At 42.7% G+C, this 23,643-nt stretch overlaps 1 protein-coding gene across 15 annotated transcripts in view; it reads left to right on the forward strand.

The window, feature by feature from the left end:
- MAPK8IP3 (mitogen-activated protein kinase 8 interacting protein 3) overlaps positions 1–22,957 on the forward strand; it is a 103,920-nt gene extending 80,963 nt beyond the window's left edge. For 12 of the 15 annotated variants that reach the window (XM_056537071.1, XM_056537078.1, XM_056537066.1 and 9 more), the window contains 10 exons: positions 255–374; positions 504–584; positions 2,792–2,859; positions 3,277–3,425; positions 4,915–5,086; positions 7,387–7,500; positions 11,212–11,250; positions 15,920–16,105; positions 19,191–19,334; positions 20,827–22,957. In XM_056537071.1, the coding sequence (XP_056393046.1) occupies positions 255–374; positions 504–584; positions 2,792–2,859; positions 3,277–3,425; positions 4,915–5,086; positions 7,387–7,500; positions 11,212–11,250; positions 15,920–16,105; positions 19,191–19,334; positions 20,827–20,951 (1,198 nt within the window). In that variant the 3' untranslated portion in view covers positions 20,952–22,957. The remainder of the gene's footprint in view (positions 1–254; positions 375–503; positions 585–2,791; positions 2,860–3,276; positions 3,426–4,914; positions 5,087–7,386; positions 7,501–11,211; positions 11,251–15,919; positions 16,106–19,190; positions 19,335–20,826) is intronic. The other 3 variants (XM_056537073.1, XM_056537081.1, XM_056537080.1) reach the window with 1 other exon arrangement.
- The last annotated feature ends 686 nt before the right edge of the window (positions 22,958–23,643 follow it).

Below are 23,643 nucleotides of genomic sequence, written 5' to 3' on the forward strand. Positions count from 1 at the left end.
AGATAACAGTAGCTATGGCCTAGTAGGCATCACAGATCATACAACTCCTATAAAAGTTGTCCCAAATGTGTGTGTCTCTAACATGAAGATATGAATTGAGGGTGGGAACTGATGCGAATTGTAACGCTGCAGAATATGTCGCTCTATGTAAGTAGCAAAAATTAATGTACAGCTTAATAAATAAGATGATTTTTCTTTTTTGTTTTGTTTTAATTCTTAGTCTGATATTGTTACATTTTTATACCAAATACTAGTGAAAATGGACACCTAAAGCCTGAAGGGAACCCAGCGCAGCAAGAGACAGCGCCGAACAATGAGATCCCTGCTGGCACTAGTGCTGCACCAACAATGTGGCTGGGAGCGCAAAATGGCTGGTATGTGACCCTGCCCCCCTGATATGATCCTTTCCGTGTATAACATAGAAACATAGAATGTGTTGGCCATCTAGTCTGCCCAATATATGTGTATAGATCACCACCGCTCACCCTGTCCTTATACCTCAGGTTGTACGTCCACTCTGCCGTCTCCAACTGGAAAAAGTGTCTGCACTCCATAAAACTGAAGGACTCGGTGCTGAGTATTGTGTAAGTATAAAACTACCACATGTTCAACGCCGCGCGAGTGGAATCAACAGGGCTGGATTATGGAAAAAAGGGGGTTCAATATTGGGAGATGTCGGCACTTCCGTGGAATCTGCATTAGTGCACAAGGTAGGGTAAAGCCACAGGTAGAAGAAAGATAATGCCCAGCACTCACCAGTGATGCACAGTGAAGGTTTATTATGCCATAGTGTAGTACAAGGACGCGTTTCGGCATGGGAGCCTTCCTCAGCTGTCTGCCTATGGCAGACAGCTGAGGAAGGCCCCCACGCCGAAACACGTCCTTGTACTACACTATGGCATAATAAACCTTCACTGTGCATCACTGGTGAGTGCTGGGTATTATCTTTCTTCTACCTATGGAGAAAAAGGGGAACATGCCTCCTGGTCTCCGCCATCCTGCCCTGATCTTGATCCGGAAAGAGCGGAGTAAGTTGTTAAAAATCCAACATGCCTAATCCATCTCTCCCCCAACATCATCTGTCATCAGACCGCCATACTTATTTGGTAGTCAACTGGTCCTGTCCAAATTGTCTGGTTCGGCTGTCATGTTTCTGATGTTTATGGCAGGCTCCAGTACTGTGTTAACAGAGCTCTGCATTATTTTATCATATTCTTATTTATTCTTTTTATTATGTGGGCACCATATACTGTTATATGTTCACAGAATGGTACTGTTACATGGAAATGAAAGGTATCCTTATGATACTGTAATTTGGATGTGTATATGATATTTTTGTTAAAGGGGTTCTCCACTGCCCTGTCTTCCGGAGCTCCGCTCGCAGCATCCGGAAGTTTATTACTCCGGACGCTGTGTGCGGGCTTCCGTGTTCGAGGCCGCCCCCTTGTGACGTCACGCCCGCCCCCTCGTGACGTCACGCCCGCCCCCTCAACGAAAGTCTATGGGAAGGGGGCGTGACGTCACAAGGGGGCGGACGTGACGTCTCGAGGGGGCGGGTGTGACGTCTCGAGGGGGCGGGTGTGACGTCACGAGGGGGCGGGCGTGACGTCACGAGGGGGCGGGCGTGACGTCACGAGGGGGCGGAAGACAGGGCAGTGGAGAACCCCTTTAAGCTGCCCTGATAACATTTTTATTTGGGTACTACATAGAATTATTATTTGGGCACTGCACTGCCTTATTATTGGGTACAATATAGAATTATTATTTTTGGGTACTAAATAGCATTGTTTGGGCACTATATGACAAATATATCTGTTTATTACATTATACAGTTATATAAAAATTGTAATACTTAAAGAGCCGTGTAATATACTGTCATTTGTCATGATACAGTGGTGTTTAATAGTCACTGTATAGCAGTATTATTTTATATGGGCACTTTATGGTACTGTTATTTGGCAGTACAGTGCTCCCTCAAGTTACAATATTAATAGGTTCCAGGACGACCATTGTATGTTGAAACCATTGTATGTTGAGACCAGAACTCTATGGAATCCTTGTAATTGGTTCTGAAACCACCAAAATGTCATCCAAAAATAGGAAAAAGTTAGAATTAAAGAAAAATAAGTAGATAACTAATATAGATAAAGCAAATCCTTACATATAAAAGTAAGAAAGAGCTACTGGGAGCAGTAAATCACTGTCTATGTCAGTGTTCCCCAACCAGGGTGCCTACAGCTGTTGCAAAACTACAACTCCTAGCATGCCCGGACAGCCAAGGGCTGTCCGGGCATGCTAGGAGTTGTAGTTTTGCAACAGCTGGAGAAACCCTCGTCGGGAAACACTGGTCTATGTAGAGGACAAGAGCTTCTTCAGGGTCCTGTACAGTATACGAAATGTCCTAAAAAAGTAAAATGGTGTCGCCCTCACCTGGTGTCCAAAAGGAGCAGCTAACCCTGGTACAGGTAAATAGTACAGCACATGTAATACCTACCTGTACTGTAGGGGGCACTACCAGACAGCCATTCAGTCCATGCACTTCAGTAATATAGAGGTTTTACCAGTCAAATGCCCATTTTGATTGGTTGGTTCTTCCAGTCATTGACCGATTTCACACATCTGGACTGTCTGTACATTGTATGTTGAGTCTGGTTTCAAGTTACAATGGTCCAGAAAAGACCATCGTATGTTGAAACTATTGTATGTTGAGGCCATTGTAAGTTGAGGGATCACTGTATTCTTTATAAACCAACCTCTATTGTAAATGACCTATCCCTCCTATAACTCTCAGGCATGTGAAGGGACGTGTCCTTGTGGCCCTAGCAGATGGGACGTTGGCCATCTTCCATCGAGGAGAAGGTATGGCATCTTTTATTATTTTTTACATGTCATCAAATTATTACATTTTTAGTTAACTGGTGGTAAGTATTCCCTTTATGTCAATAACACAGGAGGAGTCATGAACCACCCAAATACATGTACAATGTTACGCCTCCTCATATGAATTGCTGTATTACATACCACCCAATAAAGTCAATGAATGAGCATGTATTGAATACACAGTGGATCCGAGTCCACAAGAGAGGGAGCATAAAGTGGCCTCCATCTGTGGCTAGTAGATGGGGGTCCTAAGACCACCTTCCCCATGATGTCCATGCACTCCTCTAACCTGGTCTCATTACTACAATGAGTTTAGGTAAATAAACACAGCACTGGCTCATAGAGAACACTGTAAGAGTATAGAATGCTATTCAATTGTGTTTTTCTCCTGATAAGACAAACAGTGGGACCTCAGTAATTATTACTTGATGGACCTTGGGCACACTCATCACTCAATCCGCTGTATGGCTGTCGTATATGACCGAGTATGGTGCGGCTACAAGAACAAAATATATGTCATTCAGCCTAAAACCATGCAAATACCGGTAAGTGGAATCTCCTATCTGTCTGTATGTCTGTCTGTCTATTGTATCTCCTATCTATCTATCTATCTATCTATCTATCTATCTATCTATCTATCTATCTATCTCATATCTATCTATCTATCTATCTATCTCATATCTATCTATCTATCTATCTATCTCATATCTATCTATCTATCTATATCATATCTATCTATCTATCTATCTCATATCTATCTATCTATCTATCTATCTATCTATTCACAAAATTCCAACAGAGCAGCACATCCAGAGGAATTAAAGAGGTGCCAGCGGCAAAGTAGCCTGGTCCAGGCGGTCACACATCCAACATAGTAATCCGCAGCACTCAAAGAGTAAGGTGCAAAAATAAAAGTGCTTTATTCCACTAATACTAGTATGGAATAAAGCACTTTTATTTTTGCACCTTACTCTTTGAGTGCTGCGGATTACTATGTTGGATATCTATCTATCTATCTCATATCTATCTATCTATCTATCTCATATCTATCTATCCCATATCTATCTATCTATCTATCTATCTATCGATCATCTATCTCATATCTATTTATCTATCTATCTCATATCTATCTATCTATCTATCTATCTATCGATCATCTATCTCATATCTATCTATCTATCTATCTCATATCTATCTATCTATCGATCATCTATCTCATATCTATTTTTCTATCTATCTATCTCATATCTATCTATCATCTATCTCATATCTATCTATCTATCTATCATCTATCTCATATCTATCTATCTATCGATCATCTATCTCATATCTATTTTTCTATCTATCTATCTCAAATTTATCTATCATCTATCTTATATCTATCTCATATTTATTACCTATCTAATATCTATTTATCTCATATCTGTCTATATCTATCTCATATCTATCTATCTCATATCTATCTATCTATTGATCATCTATCTCATATCTATTTATCTATCTATCTTATATCTATCTCTTATCTATCTATCATCTATCTCATATCTATCTATCTCATATCTATCTATCTATCTCATATCTATCTATCTAAAATCTATCTATCATCTATCTATCTCATATCTATCTATCTATATATCTCATATCTATCTATCTCCTATCTATCATCTATCTATCTATCTCATATCATATCTATCTCATATCTATCTATCTGTCTCATATCTATCTATCTCTGATCTATCTATATATCTCATATCTATCTATCTATCTATCTATCTCATATCTATCTATCTATCTCATATCTATCTATCTCATATCTATCTATCTATCTATCTATCTCATATCTATCTATCTATCTCATATCTATCTATCTCATATCTATATAACTATCTATCTCTTTCTATCTAAATTTGCTCTGCATATTTAAAGATATTTATAATTCTTCTATATACATATCTAGACCCTGTATTTGCATTGTATGATACAAGTGAACACTGGGTCCTATTATACTATGATTTCTCCATTTGCTACTTTCAGAAATCATTTGATGCCCATCCCCGAAGAGAAAGTCAAGTACGACAGCTGGCATGGATCGGAGATGGGGTTTGGGTATCGATCCGTCTGGACTCCACGCTGCGGCTATACCATGCCCACACCCACCAGCATCTCCAGGATGTGGATATTGAGCCTTACGTCAGTAAAATGTTAGGTGGGTGATGCTTACGTCCATGGTCCTTTAGTATTTGTCTTTTGAATGTACTGTAATATATTTATTGTTTTTAAAAGGGAAGTTCCAGGCAAAACAGATATACTTCTGTGTCATACACACTGCACCCCAGAGCGTTACAGAGAATTAAAAAAAAAGAATTTTTGGAGTGTTACTTTAAAATGTATTGAGTATATACTGGGCCATATTTACAGCTCCTGAATACGCCCCATTAGGGTAATTCCACAAACGTTGGAATTTTTGGTTTTTGTACTAGGAATACAAGAGGTCACATTATCCATATTCCATCGGCCATGACTCCCTTGAGCAGTGTTTCCCAACCAGTGTGTCTCCAGCTTTTGCAAAACTACAACTCCCAGCATGCCCGGACAGCCAACGGCTGTCCGGGCATGCTAGGAGTTGTAGTTTTGCAACAGCTGCAGGCACGCAGGTTGGGAAACACTGACCTAGAGCTTTTGCCCCCCCCCCCCCAATCCAATACTTTCTGCCTCCAAACTATGTAAATTGAGCTGTATCCTAGTATATTGATTGAGTAGTGTTATGTTGGCACTGTAATTAGCAATATGAGATACAGCATAAGGGAAAGGACAATGGATAGAAGATTTTCCCCATAGCGCCCACCAACCTAACTAGAGATGAGCAAACTTACAGTAAATTCGATTCGTCACGAACTTCTCGGCTCGGCAGTTGATGACTTTTCCTGCATAAATTAGTTCAGCCTTTAGGTGCTCCGGTGGGCTGGAAAAGGTGGATACATTCCTAGGAAAGAGTCTCCTAGGACTGTATCCACCTTTTCCAGCCCATGGGAGCACCTGAAAGCTGAACTAATTTATGCAGGATAAGTCATCAACTGCCGAGCCGAGAAGTTTGTGACGAATCGAATTTACTGTAAGTTCGCTCATCTCTAAACCTAACGCCAGCCCGCAGGGTTAAAGGGGTACTCCAGTGGAAAACATATATTTTTTTTAATCAACTGGTGTCAGAAAGTTTAAACAGATTTGTAAATTACTTCTATTAAAAAAAAATGTCATCCTTCCAGTACTTTTTAGGGGCTGTATACTACAGAGGAAATGCTTTTCTTTTTGGATTTCTCTTCTGTCACGACAACAGTGCTCTCTGCTGACCTCTGCTGTCCATTTTAGGAACTGTCCAGATCAGCATATGTTTGCTATGGGGATTTTCTCCTGCTCTGGACAGTTCCTAAAATGGACAGCAGAGGTCAGCAGAGAGCACTGTTGTTGTGACAGAAGAGAAATCCAAAATGAAAAGCATTTCCTCTGTAGTATACAGCCACTAATAAGTACTGGAAGGATTAAGATTTTTTTTTAATAGAAGTAATTTACAAATTGTTTAACTTTCTGGCACCAGTTGATTTAAAAAAAAAAAAAAAAAAAAAAAAAAAAAAAAAGGTTCCCACGGGAGTACCCCTTTAAACAGATTTGTAAGTTACTACTATTTAAAAATCTGAATCCTTTCAGTACTTATCAGCTGCTGTATAATACAGAGGAAGTTCTTTCCTTTTTGTATTTCTTTTCTGTCTGACCACAGTGCTCTCTGCTGACACCTCTGTCCATGTCAGGAACTGTCCAGAGCGGGAGCAATTCCCCATAGCAAACCTCTCCTGCTCTGGACAATTCCTGACATGTACAGAGGTGTCAGCAGAGAGCACTGTGGTCAGTCAGAAAAGAAATTAAAAAAGAAAAGAACTTCCACTCTATTATACAGCAGCTGATAAGTACTGAAAGAATTTAGATTTTTAAATAGTAGTAATTTACAAATCTGTTTAATGGGATACTCCGGTGGAAACCTTTTTTTTTTTTTTTTTTTAAATCAACTGGTGCTAGAAAGTTAAACAGATTTTTGAATTACTTCTATTAAAAAATCTTAACCCTTCCAGTACTTGTGAGCTGCTGTATAATATAGAGGAAGTTCTTTTCTTTTTTAATTTCTTTTCTGTCTGACCACAGTGCTCTCTGCTGACACCTCTGTCTGTGTCAGGAACTGTCAAGAGCAGGAGAGGTTTGCTATGGGGAATTGTTTCTACTCTGGACAGTTCCTGATATGGACAGAGGTGTCAGCAGAGAGCACTGTGGTCAGACAGACAAGAAATTCAAAAAGAAAAGAATCCTCTGTATTATACAGCAGCTAATAAGTACTGGAAGGATTAATCTTTTAAATAGAAGTATTATACTAATATCTATATAAATAGATGTATTATACTAAGATTTACTCTATATAATAAAGCTTATTTATTTGTTGTTTCCTTTTCATGTCATTGGCAGGCACGGGAAAACTGGGATTTTCATTTGTACGAATCACAGCGCTGCTCATCGCCGGCAATCGACTATGGGTGGGAACTGGAAATGGAGTGGTCATCTCAATACCTCTTACAGAAAGTAAGTGACGACTAGATGACCGTCCTAATAGGGCATTGCCATAATGTAAATATGATCGGAGAACGCCATGCAAGATAGGATGGACGTATATCAATAAACACCATAAATGAGTCCCATTATATAGGAACCGTCTCTAAGAAGCCTTTCAAAACATCCCCACCCCATATAGATAGAAATATTTGCCAGGGTAACTATATACAAATACCAACCGTAGTGCCCATACAATACACGCCACCTGGCCCATATTAAATATAAGTCACACAGGATCTTTTATTAACATGTGCGCCTTTTGTTATCTTTTGCCTAGTGTGCCCCCAGTAGCAGCTGGTCGCTGTTTATCAAGATGGCTGTGCCTTTTGATAAATGCCGGCTAATGTTTACGGAGCTAATGTGGAGCGCCTTTGTCAGTCAGCCCGGTGCGGCTGCCTGGTCCTGGTTCTCGGTGGAGTGGACTTTGAGCAAAATTGTACGACTCTTGCAAAAATCGTCACGTCATAAATCAGCGTGACGTGACTTTACAAGAATATAGGCTGATTAAAGTGGTACTCTGCCGCTAGACATGTTATCCTTTATCCAAAGGATAGGGGATAACATGCCTGATCGTGGGGGGTCTGGCCGCTGGGGCCCCCACAATCTCTGCCGCGGCACCCCAGTTATCCGGTGCACAGAGCGAACTCCGCTCCGTGCCAGATGACTGGTGATCACAGCCGCCACGTCCCCTCCATTCATGTCTATGGGAGGAGGCCTGACGGCTGTGTACTAGGCATCGCGCCCCCCCTTCCATAGACATGAATGGAGGGGACGTGGTGTGACATCATGATCACGGAAGCCCCAGCCCGCGGCGCAGCCCGGGGTTCGTGGGGGGGGGGGCCCAGCGGCTGGACCCTCCGCGATCAAACATGTTATCCCCTATACTTTAGATAGGGAATAACATGTCTAGGGGCGGAGTACTCCTTTAAGGCTTTCCTAAATGACCCCCACAGTGTCTATATTAAATGGCTACAGTGCCCGTATTACATTTGGCTATGTGACGGTAGTTCAGACAAACCACAGATGACATTCCCCGCTGGATTGTTAGTCTAGGAAGATGCTGCTTATTGCAGTAAAAGTGCGATGCTGCCTAAAATGAGATGCTCATTTAACCTCTTAGTGCCCTAGAAGGCTAACTTAAAAGGGTATTCCGGGCAAAAACAGCTTATCCCCTATCCAAAGGATAGGGGATAAGATGTCTGATCATAGGGGGCCCATTGCTGGGACCCCCCGCGATCTCCCTGCAGCACCTGCATTCTATATGGGGCTGTGTCTCCAGTTTCGGGAACCTCCGTGTTTCCGGGACTGGGGACGTGACGTAATGCCACGCCCCCTCCATTCATGTCTATGGGAGGGGGCGTGACAGCCGTCACGCCCCCTCCCATAGACATGAATGTAGGGGGCAAGGCGTGATGCTGCGTCCCCAGTTCCGGAAATCCGGAGGCTCTCGAAACTGGAGACACAGCCCCATATTGAATGCAGGTGCTGCAGGGGGTCCCAGCAGTAGGCCCCCCAAGATCAGACATCTTATCCTCTATCCTTTTTGCCCAGAATACCCCATTAATCTGGAAATCTATAACCCTTAAAAACTGGTCATAAATATACTGAACTTCAATGTTGTCCATACATTCTAATTGATAAGAGGCTGATAAGTACTAGATGCCTGATATTTTTCACTACTAAGAGTTTGGTACAATTATATCCAGAGGTTAGGCCCCGTTCACAACAGTGTTGGGACTCCGTTTAGGGACCAAAACAACAAACACCAGATGGAAACCCAATGGACCTCACTCAAAGAAAGAATCGTTTCCCCGCAAACCTATGGGCAGCCAAAGACTGTTGGCTTCCATAACACACGTGATCAGCTGATATCACAGGGGGAAGCCATGGTCACACATTTCCCCTGCAATGGCCTCTGCAGGGAAATGTAGCATTACATGGCTGCCATTAAAGAAGCACTCTAGGGTTTGCTTTTTATTTATTTTTTGCTAATACAGTTAAGCATAGGTTATTATTAGAAAAGGTAGATGTTCTTGTGTATGCTTTCTGCTGACCTCTTTTTGCTGATGTGGCAGGCGCGAGATGTATGCAACAAACAAACCTTAAGGGCTTCTTTAAAGAGATTTGTGAATTACTCCTCTTAGAAAAATCTTAATCCTTCCAGTACTTCTCAGCTGCTGTATACTACAGAGAAAGTTATTTTTGAAATTTTCAGTCTGACCACAGTGCTCTCTGCTGACACCTCTGTCCGTGTCAGGAACTGTCCAGAGCAGGAGAGGTTTGCTATGGGGATTTGCTCCTACTCTGGACAGTTCCTGACATGGAGAGAGGTGTCAGCAGAGAGCACTGTGGTCAGACTGAAAATTTCAAAAAGAAAAGAACTTCCTCTGTAGTGTACAGCAGGTGATAAGTACTGGAAGGATTACGATTTTTGATCAGCTGCTGTATACTACAGAGGAAGTTGTTTTCTTTTTGACATTTTCTGTCTGGCCACAGTGCTCTCTGCTGACAACTCTGTCCGTGTCAGGAACTGTCCAGAGCAGGTGCAAATCCCCATAGTAAACCTATCCTGCTCTGGACAGTTCCTGACACGGACAGAGTTGTCAGCAGAGAGCACTGTGGTCAGACTGAAAATTTCTAAAATAAAACAACTTCTTCTGTAGTATACAGCAGCTGATCAAAAATCTTAATCCTTCCAGTACTTATCAGCTGCTGTACCCTACAGAGGAAGTTCTTTTCTTTTTGTCATTTTCAGTCTGACCACAGTGCTCTCTGCTGACACCTCTCTTCATGTCAGGAACTGTCCAGAGCAGGTGCAAATCCCCATAGTAAACCTCTCCTACTCTGGACAGTTCCTGACATGGACAGAGGTGTCAGCAGAGAGCACTGTGGTCAGACAGAAAATAAATTCGAAAATAACTTACTCTGTAGTATACAGCAGCTGATAAGTACTGGAATGATTCAGATTTTTAAATCTTAAAGTTATTTACAAATCTGTATAACTTGCTGACACCAGTTGATTTGAAGAAAAAAGAAATTCCACCGGAGTACCCCTTTAAAACAATGTTTCCCAACCAGGGTGCCTCCAGCCATTGCAAAACTACAACTCTCAGCATGCCCAGACAGCCGAAGGCTGTCTGGGCATGCTGAGAGTTGTAGTTTTGCAACAGCTGGAGTCACCCTGGTTGGGGAAACTCTGGTCTACGTTAACAACAGAGGTTGTCAGTATTAGTCGGCCCCTTTAATTCCAGAGTCCATTGACAGACTACAGGTTGCAATAAGCAGCAGCCAGTAGTCAGCTGTTAAATAATAAGGAATCTGAACTATGCCGTGCGTATAATGACTGCGTACATTAGAAATGTTGTTTAAAATCTATATATGATAACTATAAAGAATTAAAATGATTAAAAAAAATAAATGTATTAAAATAAATGATTGCATTGAATAAAATGATGTGGATGCTGAGATCAATACAAGTGTTTGTTCTATTGCTTATATATATATATGTATTATTTTGTTCCGGCTGATGTATTGAATGCCCCAATATACAGGTTTCCCACCTCAAATCCTGCCAATAATTTATTCTTTGTGTTCTTCATGCTTTATCCCTTTCCTACCCCTCCTATTCCCCCCTCCCCTCCTCTCGCCTATGACTACTCCCAACCCTTCCACCTCCGCTAGCGGTAGTCCTACACCGGGGCCAGCTGCTGGGCCTGAGGGGTAAGTTCAGGACCTGACTCTATGTCTCCTCATCCCATCTTTCCAACATGTCCTGTCTCCATCCTCATTCTCCATCTTTCTATGGTATTCACAAAGAGGCGGAACTTTTCAAACTTGGATATTTGTAGAAACTGTAAGAGAACACATGATCACGGCGGCCATTTTGGTAGTCACTCGGTTTTCTTAATATTCAGAGCATTGGAAGGGGACGAGTCAAGGAGCCACGTTTACGTGAATCCAGAACCTTATGGGCCCTAATGCAAAATCTGTAATATGGCCAGGGACATGCAGAGGTTGACTAATAAGGGGGCTTAAGCCCCTGCCCTTTTTGATGTTCCTCCTAAGGGTTCGCTCACACTGCGGAATCTCCGCTCGCTGAATTTCGCGAGCGGAGCTTCCGCCTGGCGGCCGCCGCCGTGACTGCTTCGGCGCTATGGCCGCGGGGCACTGAGCCGCCAGCACTGACAGCTATGCAGTGCTCGCGGAATCCGCGCAAAGAATGAACACGTTCTTTCTTTGCGCGGAACAATTTCAGCAGCAGAATTGTCCGCCGCGGAAATTCTGCAGTGTGAACGGGTCTCGCGGAGACCCATTCACACTAATGTTAAGTTCACACAGCGGAATTCCGCTCGTGGAATTCCGCTGGAATTCCGTAGTGTGAACGCACCCTAAAAGTGCCATGGGCAGTGCTGGGCAGTCTGGCATCATTATGTAGGCATTTATATAAATGTTTATGAAAAGTGCCCCACAAAATGTCCGTGCACATCCCTGAAGACGGCCCACACTTACTATCAGGGCTCAAGTCCTGCAGGAAAGCATGGGAACTGAGTTCCTACACTTTTTCCACAGCAGGAACACCATTCCCATTTGCATGAGTTCTGCTGGACCAGCCCTTGAGTGGAAATCTTGGGTGAGTTCCTGCACTTTTTTTCCCCCAGGACTTGACCCCTGCTTACTATGTACCATATAGGACTCTGGTGTCTCCTTATGCATCAGAGGGGCCTTTGGGGCTATGAGACACCGGGTCTGGGTGCGACTGCTACCTGTGCCCCCCATATATTCAGATTATTGCTATGTGATACTAAGGGCATTGTAGTATTGTGACGCCATCTTCCGTACAAGTACCACATGTATCCACGCTTGAGTTGGTCTGTTCATCTTTCTTAGTGAATACCAATTTTAATTTAAGTTGTCCACATCATACAGAATACATAATGGAGTAGAGACCACGGTATTTTCTAGGCTTGAAGGGTACAACTAAATATTTCATTATGTGTGGTGTCCTAAATCGGGACGATATAATGTTCTAGGGATCGGTAATGAACTACAAATGCTCTCCAAGCAAATGATCTGTCAATCCCTTCGTCTAGCACAGTGTTTCCCAACCAGGGTGCCTCCAGCGGTTGCAAAACTACAACTCCCAGCATGCCCGGACACGGTGCATGTCCCCCTGGAGGAAAGACTAGGGCGCTATCCATATGCTGTGCCAGTAGTGATAAATATTCCCCACTAGGCCTCATTTGGTCTTGTTGCCCATAGTAACCAATCACAGTGAAGCTTCATTTTAACTCTTAGCCCCCAACCCGCCATTTTTAGCAGTCGTCTCCACAAACTCCAGTTGTTGCAAAACTACAACAACCAGCATGCTGTAGTTTTGCAGAATCTAGAGGTCCACAGTTTAGAGACCATTGATTTATAGTACTAGTATTTTCTATATGGCCCCTTGAAACATTAGGATATTGTTGGACCTAATTTTGGCCTACATTACAGATGTTTTATATGGCCATAGACAGCGCTGTTGCCCCTGGCAACCTGTTCCATGTGTGTTTTTTAAATGAAAGTAAATGATCAAAAAGTATGCAGCGATCTGATTTATGGTGATAGATGACGCCCCCGCGCTACCTTATATACATGATCCCCAATATCTGCGGTTGCCGAGAACGAGTCGAGAAATTATACCTGGTCTCTTCTCTGTGTATATATATCTATAGGGATCGTAAACTTTATGGTAATAGTGACCCATAGGCCACCATATTATACTTGGTAACTTGTCCAGATTCTGCCTCTGTGAAGAGATCACAGGTTTGGGCTGGTCAAGTGGGTAGTTGGTGCTGTTACCTAATGGTGTCCCACCACTTAGGCCCTGTTCACACTACAGAAATTTTGCACAGGTCCCACTTCTAGCTGCCTCCTATTGATCCCAATGGGATTCCACTGCTTAGTTCACACATTGCAGGTTCAGCACTGAAGTAGAATTTTATTTGCTTGTCAGGGAAGAATTTGAGTCTCTGCAGTACATGGCAGTATTGTCACGTATGGGCAGGGAAGCAGTGCACACTATTCTCGCTCACTCCTCTATCCCTGCCTACTTACGTACTCGCCCTTGGCGACGGGTCTGTAACCACGGTGACAGTCCCTCCCCAGACAAGTGAGGGACGTAATTGTCAAAGTAATAAAATACAATAATACAGACTCAGGTCAAGGAACAGTAGGGAACAGACAGACTAACAAAGCAAAACTAACACACTCACACAAAGTCAATGTCTACTAAACGAGTCAAAAGCCAGAAGTTGTCAGAGTACAAAATCGCTAATACCAGAGAGAAATCCAGAAGACAAGCCAAAAGTCAAAGATGCCAGGTTAACAAGAATAAACAGGGATAATTCGCTAGCTACTGGAGTTGGACTCTTCCACAGGCAGCATGTGAGAGCAGACTGCCAGCTAATATAGGGAGTACACAGGTGAAAGCTAAGGAGGTCAGCTGTCCATCCCAGAGGCTAGGCATAACCAAAGTAACCAGAACAAACAAAAGACTTTCAATGCAGATTAACCCTGTGGGTCCTGACAAGTATAGCTGAGAATGCGTCATCTGCAGGGACTATATTGTTAGCTGCCAGAGGGGGAAGGAAATTGATCCTGTCCAGAGTCAGCCCCCAGCAGCACAGATTAGCAGCAGTACATGGAAGTATATTGCTAGCTGCCAGAGGTGGAAGGAGACTGATTTTGTCCAGAGCCAGCCCACCAGCAGCACAGATTAGAAGCAGTACGAAGGGGGACACATGGGGGGGAAAAAATAATAATAATATATATATATATATATATATATATATATATATATATATATATATATCAAAACAAAACAAAACTACCACAGAAATAATCCAGATCTTTCTGTGTCGGGTGTCTGTCTTGTATATTTTAAATGATAGTTACTGATACCACTTCCTGGACTAGTCATAAAGGATGGTTTAACAGCACCAGTTACACCACTCTCCACTTATTCACCCAAACTCTGCTCCCAGAGGAGAAATTGGGAGCATGGTAGAAAGTTCCCAACCTAGCCTATGGGACACCCTTGCCATGTAATTTACTGTTGCCCTATTATACTGTTCAAAATGTTTATAACAGCATCTAATGATACATGTACTGTTTTATTGACTGCTATTATACTTTATGCTTACATGTTTTCATTTTTAAGATATTGGTCTTTCAACGTTATTTGTTAAAGATGTTTTCAAGGATGGTCTGACTCAAAGGACCAGATGTAATGCTTCATATCCCCTGTAGAGGCACTGCAGAGAAATTGAACACTTGTTGACAGATCCCCCTACAGATTATAACTAATTTCTATGGATTTCCAGGGGCAGGACATATAGAAAGTGGGCAACATGCTTTCTTTATAAAAATATCTGACTAAGTACCATATAATACTGGCCATAAAAGTACCAGTCCTCTCCCCTATAACAGAACCATCCAGTCTTTACCCCACTGTTTCCCAACGAGGCACCTCAGACAGCCTTTGGCTGCTCTACCCCATAGCAGTGCGAGCTACAGAGGAGGTAATTCACCTTCCTTATACCCTTCAAAAATTGTATTATGGGAGATTCTTCCTGGCGTTCCCAGGGTCAGGGCTTCAATATCTTTTTAAGGCCCTGTTCATCGTGGTCTCCAGAGAAATGGAGACTGTCAATAGTGCTGACCCATCGAAAGACAGACACCAATAGCACGCAAAAGTACCCTATTGTCTTTTAACAGGGAACGACAGGTTCCTTGATGGATAGCACACCATGCCCTTCAAATCAGATAGAACTACCGACTGAGGCTCCAAACTGAGCTTCTGACTTTAGTGTAATGGTCGCCACCCAGTCCTTAAAGTCCACCAACATTTTAGGTTGTTCAGTTACTCCATTGGAATGGAACAGAAAAAAAGGTTGGTGGGCCTTGAGGCCTGGGTTCGGACCTCTTCTGTAGTGAGGAAAGAGACTACATTTTGGCAGGTTGTCGTGGTTTCTGTATCCAGGCTCCTACTGAGGGCCACATGAGGGAGCATCATGTATTGTGGTCTATGTGCCCCATAGAACATGTTAAAAGCCACATAAAAGGTGTCTTATGTGAGTCCATAACCTTGAGGCAAGTAGCCATAAGTCTTCTCCATTTTTGTATTAGAAAAGTTTAGAAAAAAACAGGAATACGCGATCAATCCGGCTGATAGATTATCTTGTCTCAGGCAGCGTCCTCACATAAGACACCTTTTATGTGGCTTTTAACATCTTCTGTGGGGCACATAGACCACAATACATGATGCTCCCTCATGTGGCCCTTAAAAAAGGGGTTTTTCTATGGAGGTAGTGTCCACATCATGTCACTCAATCCCTGTATGTGTTTTCAGCCAACAAGACATCCCCTACATCTTCTGGAGAAGTAGCCCGGGCAGGCGGAGGAGTGATCCACGTGTATAGCGATGACAACAGTGAAAAGTCTGCCGGCAGCTTCATACCTTACTGCTCTATGGCCCAGGCCCAGCTCTGCTTCCATGGTCACCGTGATGCCGTCAAGTTCTTCGTGTCTGTACCAGGTATACTACTGTATATTATATATAATCAAATTATGCACACCTTTATATATTGTAGTTAACCCCTTAAGTGCCATGATCAGTAGCGATCACTACACTTCAGAGGCGCAATTCCTGTCCCCCTACCGCATCGGCACAGAGAACAGAGATGTCAGCAGAGAGCACTGTGGTCATGATGTCAGCAGAAAGCACTGTATTCCAAAAAGAAAATAATTTCCTCTGTAGTATTCAGCAGCTAATAAGTACTGGAAGGATTAAGATTTTTTAATAGAAGTAATTTACAAATCTGTTTTAACTTTCTGGCACCAGTTGATTAAAAAAAAAAATTTAAGTTTTTTACCGGAGTACCCTTTTAAAGACCTTGTTTTGCCTATGTTCTTTGTTTTAGAATTGTATTCATATACTTCTTCATATGTTGGTACTATTGTACAGCATTTTGTTTTGTTAATTAAAAAACACATATTTGGTATCGTCAAGTGCAGAAACCAATCGCCATGTCCAAACCATTAAAACACAATTTTTATGATCCCTTATGGTGACCAGCTTGAACATTAAAAAAAAATAAAAAAAAATAAAAAAAAAAATGTCAGAATTGATTTTTGGGCACATTATATATCAGAAAAAAATTATAAAAAGTGATCAAAAAGTCCCATGTAAGAAATTTTTTTATCAATTAAAACCACAGATTTTGCTTTTATTTTGCTGTACGCTGTTCCACTGAATTTAGGGGTATGTTTAGGTTCAGTAGTCACATAGGATTGGTAAGATTTGCGTCGGATTAACTCGCGGTTTACAAAGCGGCTGAAGTGGCCTAGCTTCAGGCCTAGCTTGTCTTGTAGCTGTGATAACAGATCTGCTCAGTTTGGTAGTCCGGAACTAAGAGAGAGATTATTGGATGAAGCGCCCTTATATACAGAAGGGGCAGGATCAAAGCTTATTGGTCCCCAAACCTGTCGGTCCTAAACCAAGGCATTATGGTTACATCACATGACCTAGTCACATGACGCAAAGGTCCTTAAACCTAGCATAACACAATTCACTAGAAATCACGTGACCAAAGTGTGGTGTCCCGGTACCGTATCCTATCCAGTACCTTTTATTGTGGGTCCCCATAGCCAGAGTCTCTAGGACATCGGGGTCCCTATTGTCTAGTTCACCCCTAGTCACCTCTCATTCAGATAGTTATTGCACCAATAGCTTACTTAGGAAGCATGTAAATATTATATAAAAGCCCTATAAATAGTTAATTACCTGTCTATAGCGTAGCAGGACCTGCGGGTCACGTGGTCAGGTGAACTCTATGGTATTTCCTCTTGAGGACCTTTGGAGGTCCTTGTGACGTAGTCAATCCCATCACTCATTGTAACAGTGAATGAAGGATGTTCAGACCAATCAGATTAGCCCCGCCCCCTGCCCATATAAGGGAGCGGCGGCCATGTTCTTGCTCTCTTGTTCCTGTGCAAGCAAGCAAGAAGCATCTGCTCTGCTGAGATCTGTGAGTCTAGGCCTGAACCTTGCGGCGACGGCCGATAACTTTTAAATTCTGAGTGTATAAATTCCCACGCACTCTGCAGGATCACCGGACCTTATCTATCCCCTAAATCCGGACGGATCTGCAACAATTACCCTAAATTCAGAGACTTTAATCTATTTCAAGGTCCGCAACAGTTGTCAGTCATTGAGCTATATAAAGACTGTATTCCTGAGACTGTCATTGTTCACTGGATGTACCGCAAGCACTTAAAGGGGTACTCCGTTGAAAACCTTTTTTCTTTTAAATCAACTTGTGACAGAAAGTTAAACATATTTGTAAATGACTTCTATTAAAAAATCTTAATCCTAAATGCTACAGCTCTCTGCTGACATCTCTGTCCATTTTAGCAACCATGCATAGCAGATGCATAGCAGATGTATGCTAAGGGCAGCATGGTGGCTCAGTGGTTAGCACTGCTGCCTTGACTTGGGTTCAAATCCCACTAAGGACAACAATAAATAAAGCGTTATTATTATAATAACGTCAGCAGAGAGAAATGTGCTCGTGAAGTCATCAGAGAGCATTCCAAAAAGAAAAGAATTTCCTCTGTAGTATTCAGCAGCTAATAAGTACAGGAAGGATTAAGATTTTTTAATAGAAGTAATTTACAAATATGTTTAACTTTTTGCCACGAGTTGATTTAAAAGAAAAAAAGTTTTTTACCGGAGTACCCCTTTAAGTAAAGTTACCCAAGTTCAAGTACCTTGTGGATCTTCAGTCATTTCATTATATGCACCTATCGTTTCTGGGAAGGGCGGCGATAGGCCGGAGAATTACCGCAGCATACTAGCCCTCAGCCTGGCGTCACGAATTATAGGGTTAACTTTAACCCCTTATCTACTACAACATCCCAACTACCCTACACCCCCCAAGGCTTACCACAAAGCGTCCTGTACATCAATTACATTATCATTAAATATATTAAATATACACATGTCTAAATGGCATTATTAGGTGACTAGGGGTTAACCCACCAGGAAAGCCCTACCAGCATGGAGGAACTCCTCTGACTGTGGGGACTTACGACAAAGGTACGGGACCAAGTCCAGTACCAGGACACCACAATTGCATCCAATATAAAATCTTACATTAAATTGACACGACCATATGTTACAAAAAATAACAGTGTACAGAGCCTGAGTAGCAAAAGCATACAAAGTCAATACCGCCATTGAGTGCTCAAAAATAATAACGTACAGTGACCACATAACATTCCTATACATACAGATATCTAATGTATTTATACATAGTATTATAAAGCCCCCTAAACCCTAGGACAGTGGTCTCCAACCTGCGGACCTTCAGATGTTGCAAAACTACAACTCCCAGCATGCCCGGACAGCCAACGGCTGTCCGGGCATGCTGGGAGTTGTAGTTTTGCAACATCTGGAGGTCCACAGGTTGAAGAGCACTGCCCTAGGATCTAACTTCATGTCCATAGTCCAGTGTTTCTCAACAAGGGTGCCAGCATGTTGGGAGTAGTAGTTTTTCCACAGCTGCAGGTACCCTGATTGGGAGACACTGACATAGCCTAACGTCTGTGTATATTCCTAGGTAACGTCCTGGCCACGCTTAATGGCAGCGTGTTGGATAGTCCCTCTGAGAACCCAGGCACCCCATCCGCAGAGACGGAAGAACAGAAACTGAAGAATGTACTGGTGCTGAGCGGAGGGGAGGGATACATTGACTTCCGTATTGGTGAGTTCGCACTTTTTACTTCTTAAAATGTATTATGACCTAATCTTCATCATTCCAGCTGTGCCCCCAATCTGTTGCCTAACTACAACTCCCAGCATGTCTTGAGAGCATGTACCCGTTCGTTCTGGTATGCTGGGAATCATGGTTTTACGACAGCTATGGATATGCAGGTTGAAGGGCATTCATTTTATTGAAGCAAAGCAAGGATGTTCCCATTTACTGGACTATAAGTAGTCACTCTCCAGCTATTGTAAAACTACAACCCTCACCATACACCATACAAGGTATTTCTACAGCAGTCCGAGAGCCTCAGCTTGGCCACTGTTCTAAGGCCCTATTTACTCAAAGGAAATTACGCTCGGAAATTAGCAGACTCCCTACTGTTTTTAATGGGATTCTGCTGCACCTTGCAGAATTTCCACAGCAGAAAATCTGCCGGGGAAATTCTGAACTCCCCAGAAAGACTTGACATGTCTATTCTTTCTGCAGAATCCACTCAGAAATGCATTGTTGTCTATAGAGACAGTGCAGGTGCCGGGTGGAGCATGTCAGCATTAGGACCGCTTGGAAATGCGCCATCTCCATAGACTGCAATGCAATTCCGAGGGGATTCCACCTAAAGAATTGACGTGTTCATTCTTTGGGGGGGGGGGGGGAGCCAGAATCGGGATTTCCGCAGCAGGTCATTCCGTCACGGAAATTTCACCGTGTGCAGGGTGCAACAGAATCCCATTAAAAACAACTAGATTCTGTTGCAAAATATTTTCCGAGCTTCATTTTTCGCCGGATTACGCTCCGTTGTGTGAACATGGCCAAGTGTTCTACAGGAATCTTTAAATGGGCACTGTCAGGTACAGTAACTTTTTATATATTCTAAAGCATGCAAAAACAATATGTTTTGCAATTGCTTTCGTCAGAAAATTTTCAGTATTTCATACTGAAAAGCCAGTCAAAAAAGTGGCCACTAGGGGGATCCCCCTGCCTCCTGGGTCACATACCAGTCCTGCAGTGTCCAGTAGTCATCGAAACGTCATGGACACCATGAGTGATTGACAGGGCTACAGGCAGGTCAGGGCCCTCTGTGAGTCAGAGCAGAGTGGGGGAGGAGTTATCACAGTGAGGAGAAGAGAGGGACACGCCCCATGCCTCTGCATGGACAGAAACCTTACTGAGCAACTATGGCAAGTAAATAAAGGTAATTCTGAGAGAAATATAGGTCATAGACACAAAAACATTACATGTACATGATCAACATATTATATGTGAGCAACATATAACAGTTTCTTTTTTTTTGGGGGGGGAGGGGGATCTGACAGGTACGCTTTAAGCCAGGATCAATAATATAGGCCCTAGGGGGTTGAGAGAAAATAGGGGCCAGTTTCACATGGGTGTAATTTGGCACCAGTTATTTCTGGGATAGCCAAGGATAGGGAAGGTTTGTTTACAAAGTATTGGTGCCTCAAAAGATTCATGCGCCATTTTTTTTTTCAAGGGGATGGAGAAGACGATGAGACAGAAGAACACTCTGGAGATGGCGCCAACCAGACCAAACCAGTACTTTCTAAGGCAGAGCGAAGCCATATCATTGTGTGGCAGGTCTCCTACCTACCCGAATAAATGCACCCTCAGCCTTCTCTCCAGAATGCCAAGACGCTTCCGGCTTCCCTGCACCCGCTGGAAATACCAAACTGAAAACTTTAACCCCGATTCTGCGCAGTTTCTCTGCCCGTTCTTTTCCACTGGTCTTCTCATCTCGTCTACTTCACCCTCAACATCTCCAGAACATGGCGGCATCTCCACAGGATCCTACAGACTCTATTTCTGTGACATTCTGGACTAAGTCTCATGTTACTTGTTCCAATGCCTAAGAATGCTAAACTGGGTTACTAAACATCATCTCTGCCAGGCTGGTGGTGGCATCATGGTCTTAACATCCAGTTTGGCACTGAAACGTTTGTGGCGTTCCGGTATGGATTGCGTAGGATTGAATTAAAGATGGTCATGCAACCAAACATGCGCACAAAAAAATTATGGGCTGGACTGGATTGGAGGATCCATTTTTATTTCTTTTCATGCCAAATTATTTGTCAATCATATACAGTGGTCCCTCAAGTTACAATATTAATTGGTTCCGGGACGACCATTGTATGTTGAAACCATTGTATGCTGAGACCAGAACTCTATGGAAACCTGGTAATTGGTTCTGAAGCCAACAAAATGTCATCCAAAAATAGGAAAAAGTGAGAATTAAAGAAAAATAAGTAGATAACTAATATAGATAAAGCAAATCCTTCCATATAAAAGTAAGAAAGATCTGCTGGGAGTTGTAAATCACTTTCTATGCCAGTATTTCCCAAGCAGGGAGCCTCCAGCTGTTGCAAAACTACAATTCCCAGCATGCCCGGACAGCCAAAGGCTGTCCGGGCATGCTGGGAGTTGTAGTTTTGCAACAGCTGGGGCCACCCTGCTTGGAAAACACTGGTCTATGTAGAGGACAGGAGCTTCTTCAGGGTACTGTAAGTAAAAAAGTAATGGAGTCGCCCTCACCTGGTGTCCAAAGGAGCAGCTAACCCTGGTACAGGTAAAGTGTACAGAACATGTAATACCTCCCTGTACTGTAGGGGGCGCTACCAGACACCAGTCAGTGCATACGCTTCAGTAATACAGGGGTTTTACCAGTGAATGCCCATTCTGATTGGTCAGTTCTTCCAGCCATTTACACGTTTCACAGATCTGGACTGTCCGTACATTGTATGTTGAGTCTGGTTTCAACTTACGATGGTCCAGAAAAGACCATTGTATGTTGAAACTATTGTATGTTGAGGCCATTGTAAGTTGAGGGATCACTGTACATTATAGGTATTCAATAGAATCCCATTAGTTACTGCCCCCCCGCCATGTATAAACTCAAAAAGTCTTATCAGTATTGGCGTATTGCATCAAATTTCATGGATTGGACGGAGGCGACTGCCCAACATTGAAGAAAGCTGGAAGAGTCTTGATGGATCGCAACTTTTGGGGTGTGCTAAGTGATGGTAGTCATGTCTACTGGATCCAGAATCACTCACAGGAACCAATCAGGACTGTCAAAAATGCACTGAGAAAACAAAACACAGTCTCTGATTGGCCGCCTATGAGCATTCGTGCTACCTGACCATTTGGATAGGAGGCCAAATGTCTATGGATGACCAGATGCCTCCACCATTAGGGTACAACTACAGCGCTCTTTATTGGCTGCCTTGCCAGTTCCAACGCGGGGAACCACACGTATTAGATGATATATATATCGAAAGAGCGAGGTGACATTTAAAAACATCGTATACTGTACAGAAAATAGGGCCATGTTTCTTAAAAACTCTATAAGGTCTCATATAGATATCAGGCTGGGGTAATAGGGGAATATGTTTTATTTTTTTGCACCTGTAATCCTAAAATCGCACAGTGCGGTCAATGCCCCGACTTGACGTTTGTGTTATTGTGTCGAATGAGATGACAAAACAGCGCCACTCCTGTTTACAGGCTGTGAGTGGTAATGCAGATACACATTAAAGGGGTATTCCAGGCCAAAACTTTTTTTTACATATCAACTGGCTCCGGAAAGTTACACAGATTTGTAAATTACTTCTAGTAAAAAATCTTAATCCTTCCAATAGTTATTAGCTTCTGAAGTTGAGTTGTTGTTTTCTGTCTAACTGCTCTCTGATGACTCGCATCCCGGGAGCTGTGCAGTTCCTATGGGGATATTCTCCCATCATGCACAGCTCCCGGGACTTGACATCATCATTGAGCAGTTAGACAGAAAACTTCAGAAGCTAATAACTATTGGAAGGATTAAGATTTTTTAATAGAAGTAATTTACAAATCTGTTTAACTTTCCGGAGCCAGTTGATATATATATAAAAAAAGGTTTTGCCTGGAATACCCCTTTAAGACCATATTTACACGGCGGAATTCCACACAATTTCCATTCAGCATAACTTGCAGAATTGCGGCAGAATTCTGTGTTTTTTGAAACTCTTTCAAAATTCAAGCCCAATTGAGTTAAATGGGATTCCACCCACAAAATTTAAAGACTGGTCTTAAAGGAGTAGTCCAGTCCTGAAAAACCTATCCCCTATCCTAGGGATAAGGGATAGGTTTCAGATTGCAGGGGTCTGACCACGGGGGCCCCCTGCGATCTCCTGTACAGGGCCCCGGCAGCCCACGGGTACAAGCGGCGGCCGACACACCCCCTTCATATAGCGCTATGGCAGAGTCGGAGATTGCCGAAGGCAGTGCTCCGGCTCTGCCATAGAGTTGTATTGAGGGG

This window comes from Hyla sarda, chromosome 8 (genome assembly GCF_029499605.1).
Source record: "Hyla sarda isolate aHylSar1 chromosome 8, aHylSar1.hap1, whole genome shotgun sequence".
NCBI classification, from domain to species: domain Eukaryota; kingdom Metazoa; phylum Chordata; class Amphibia; order Anura; family Hylidae; genus Hyla; species Hyla sarda.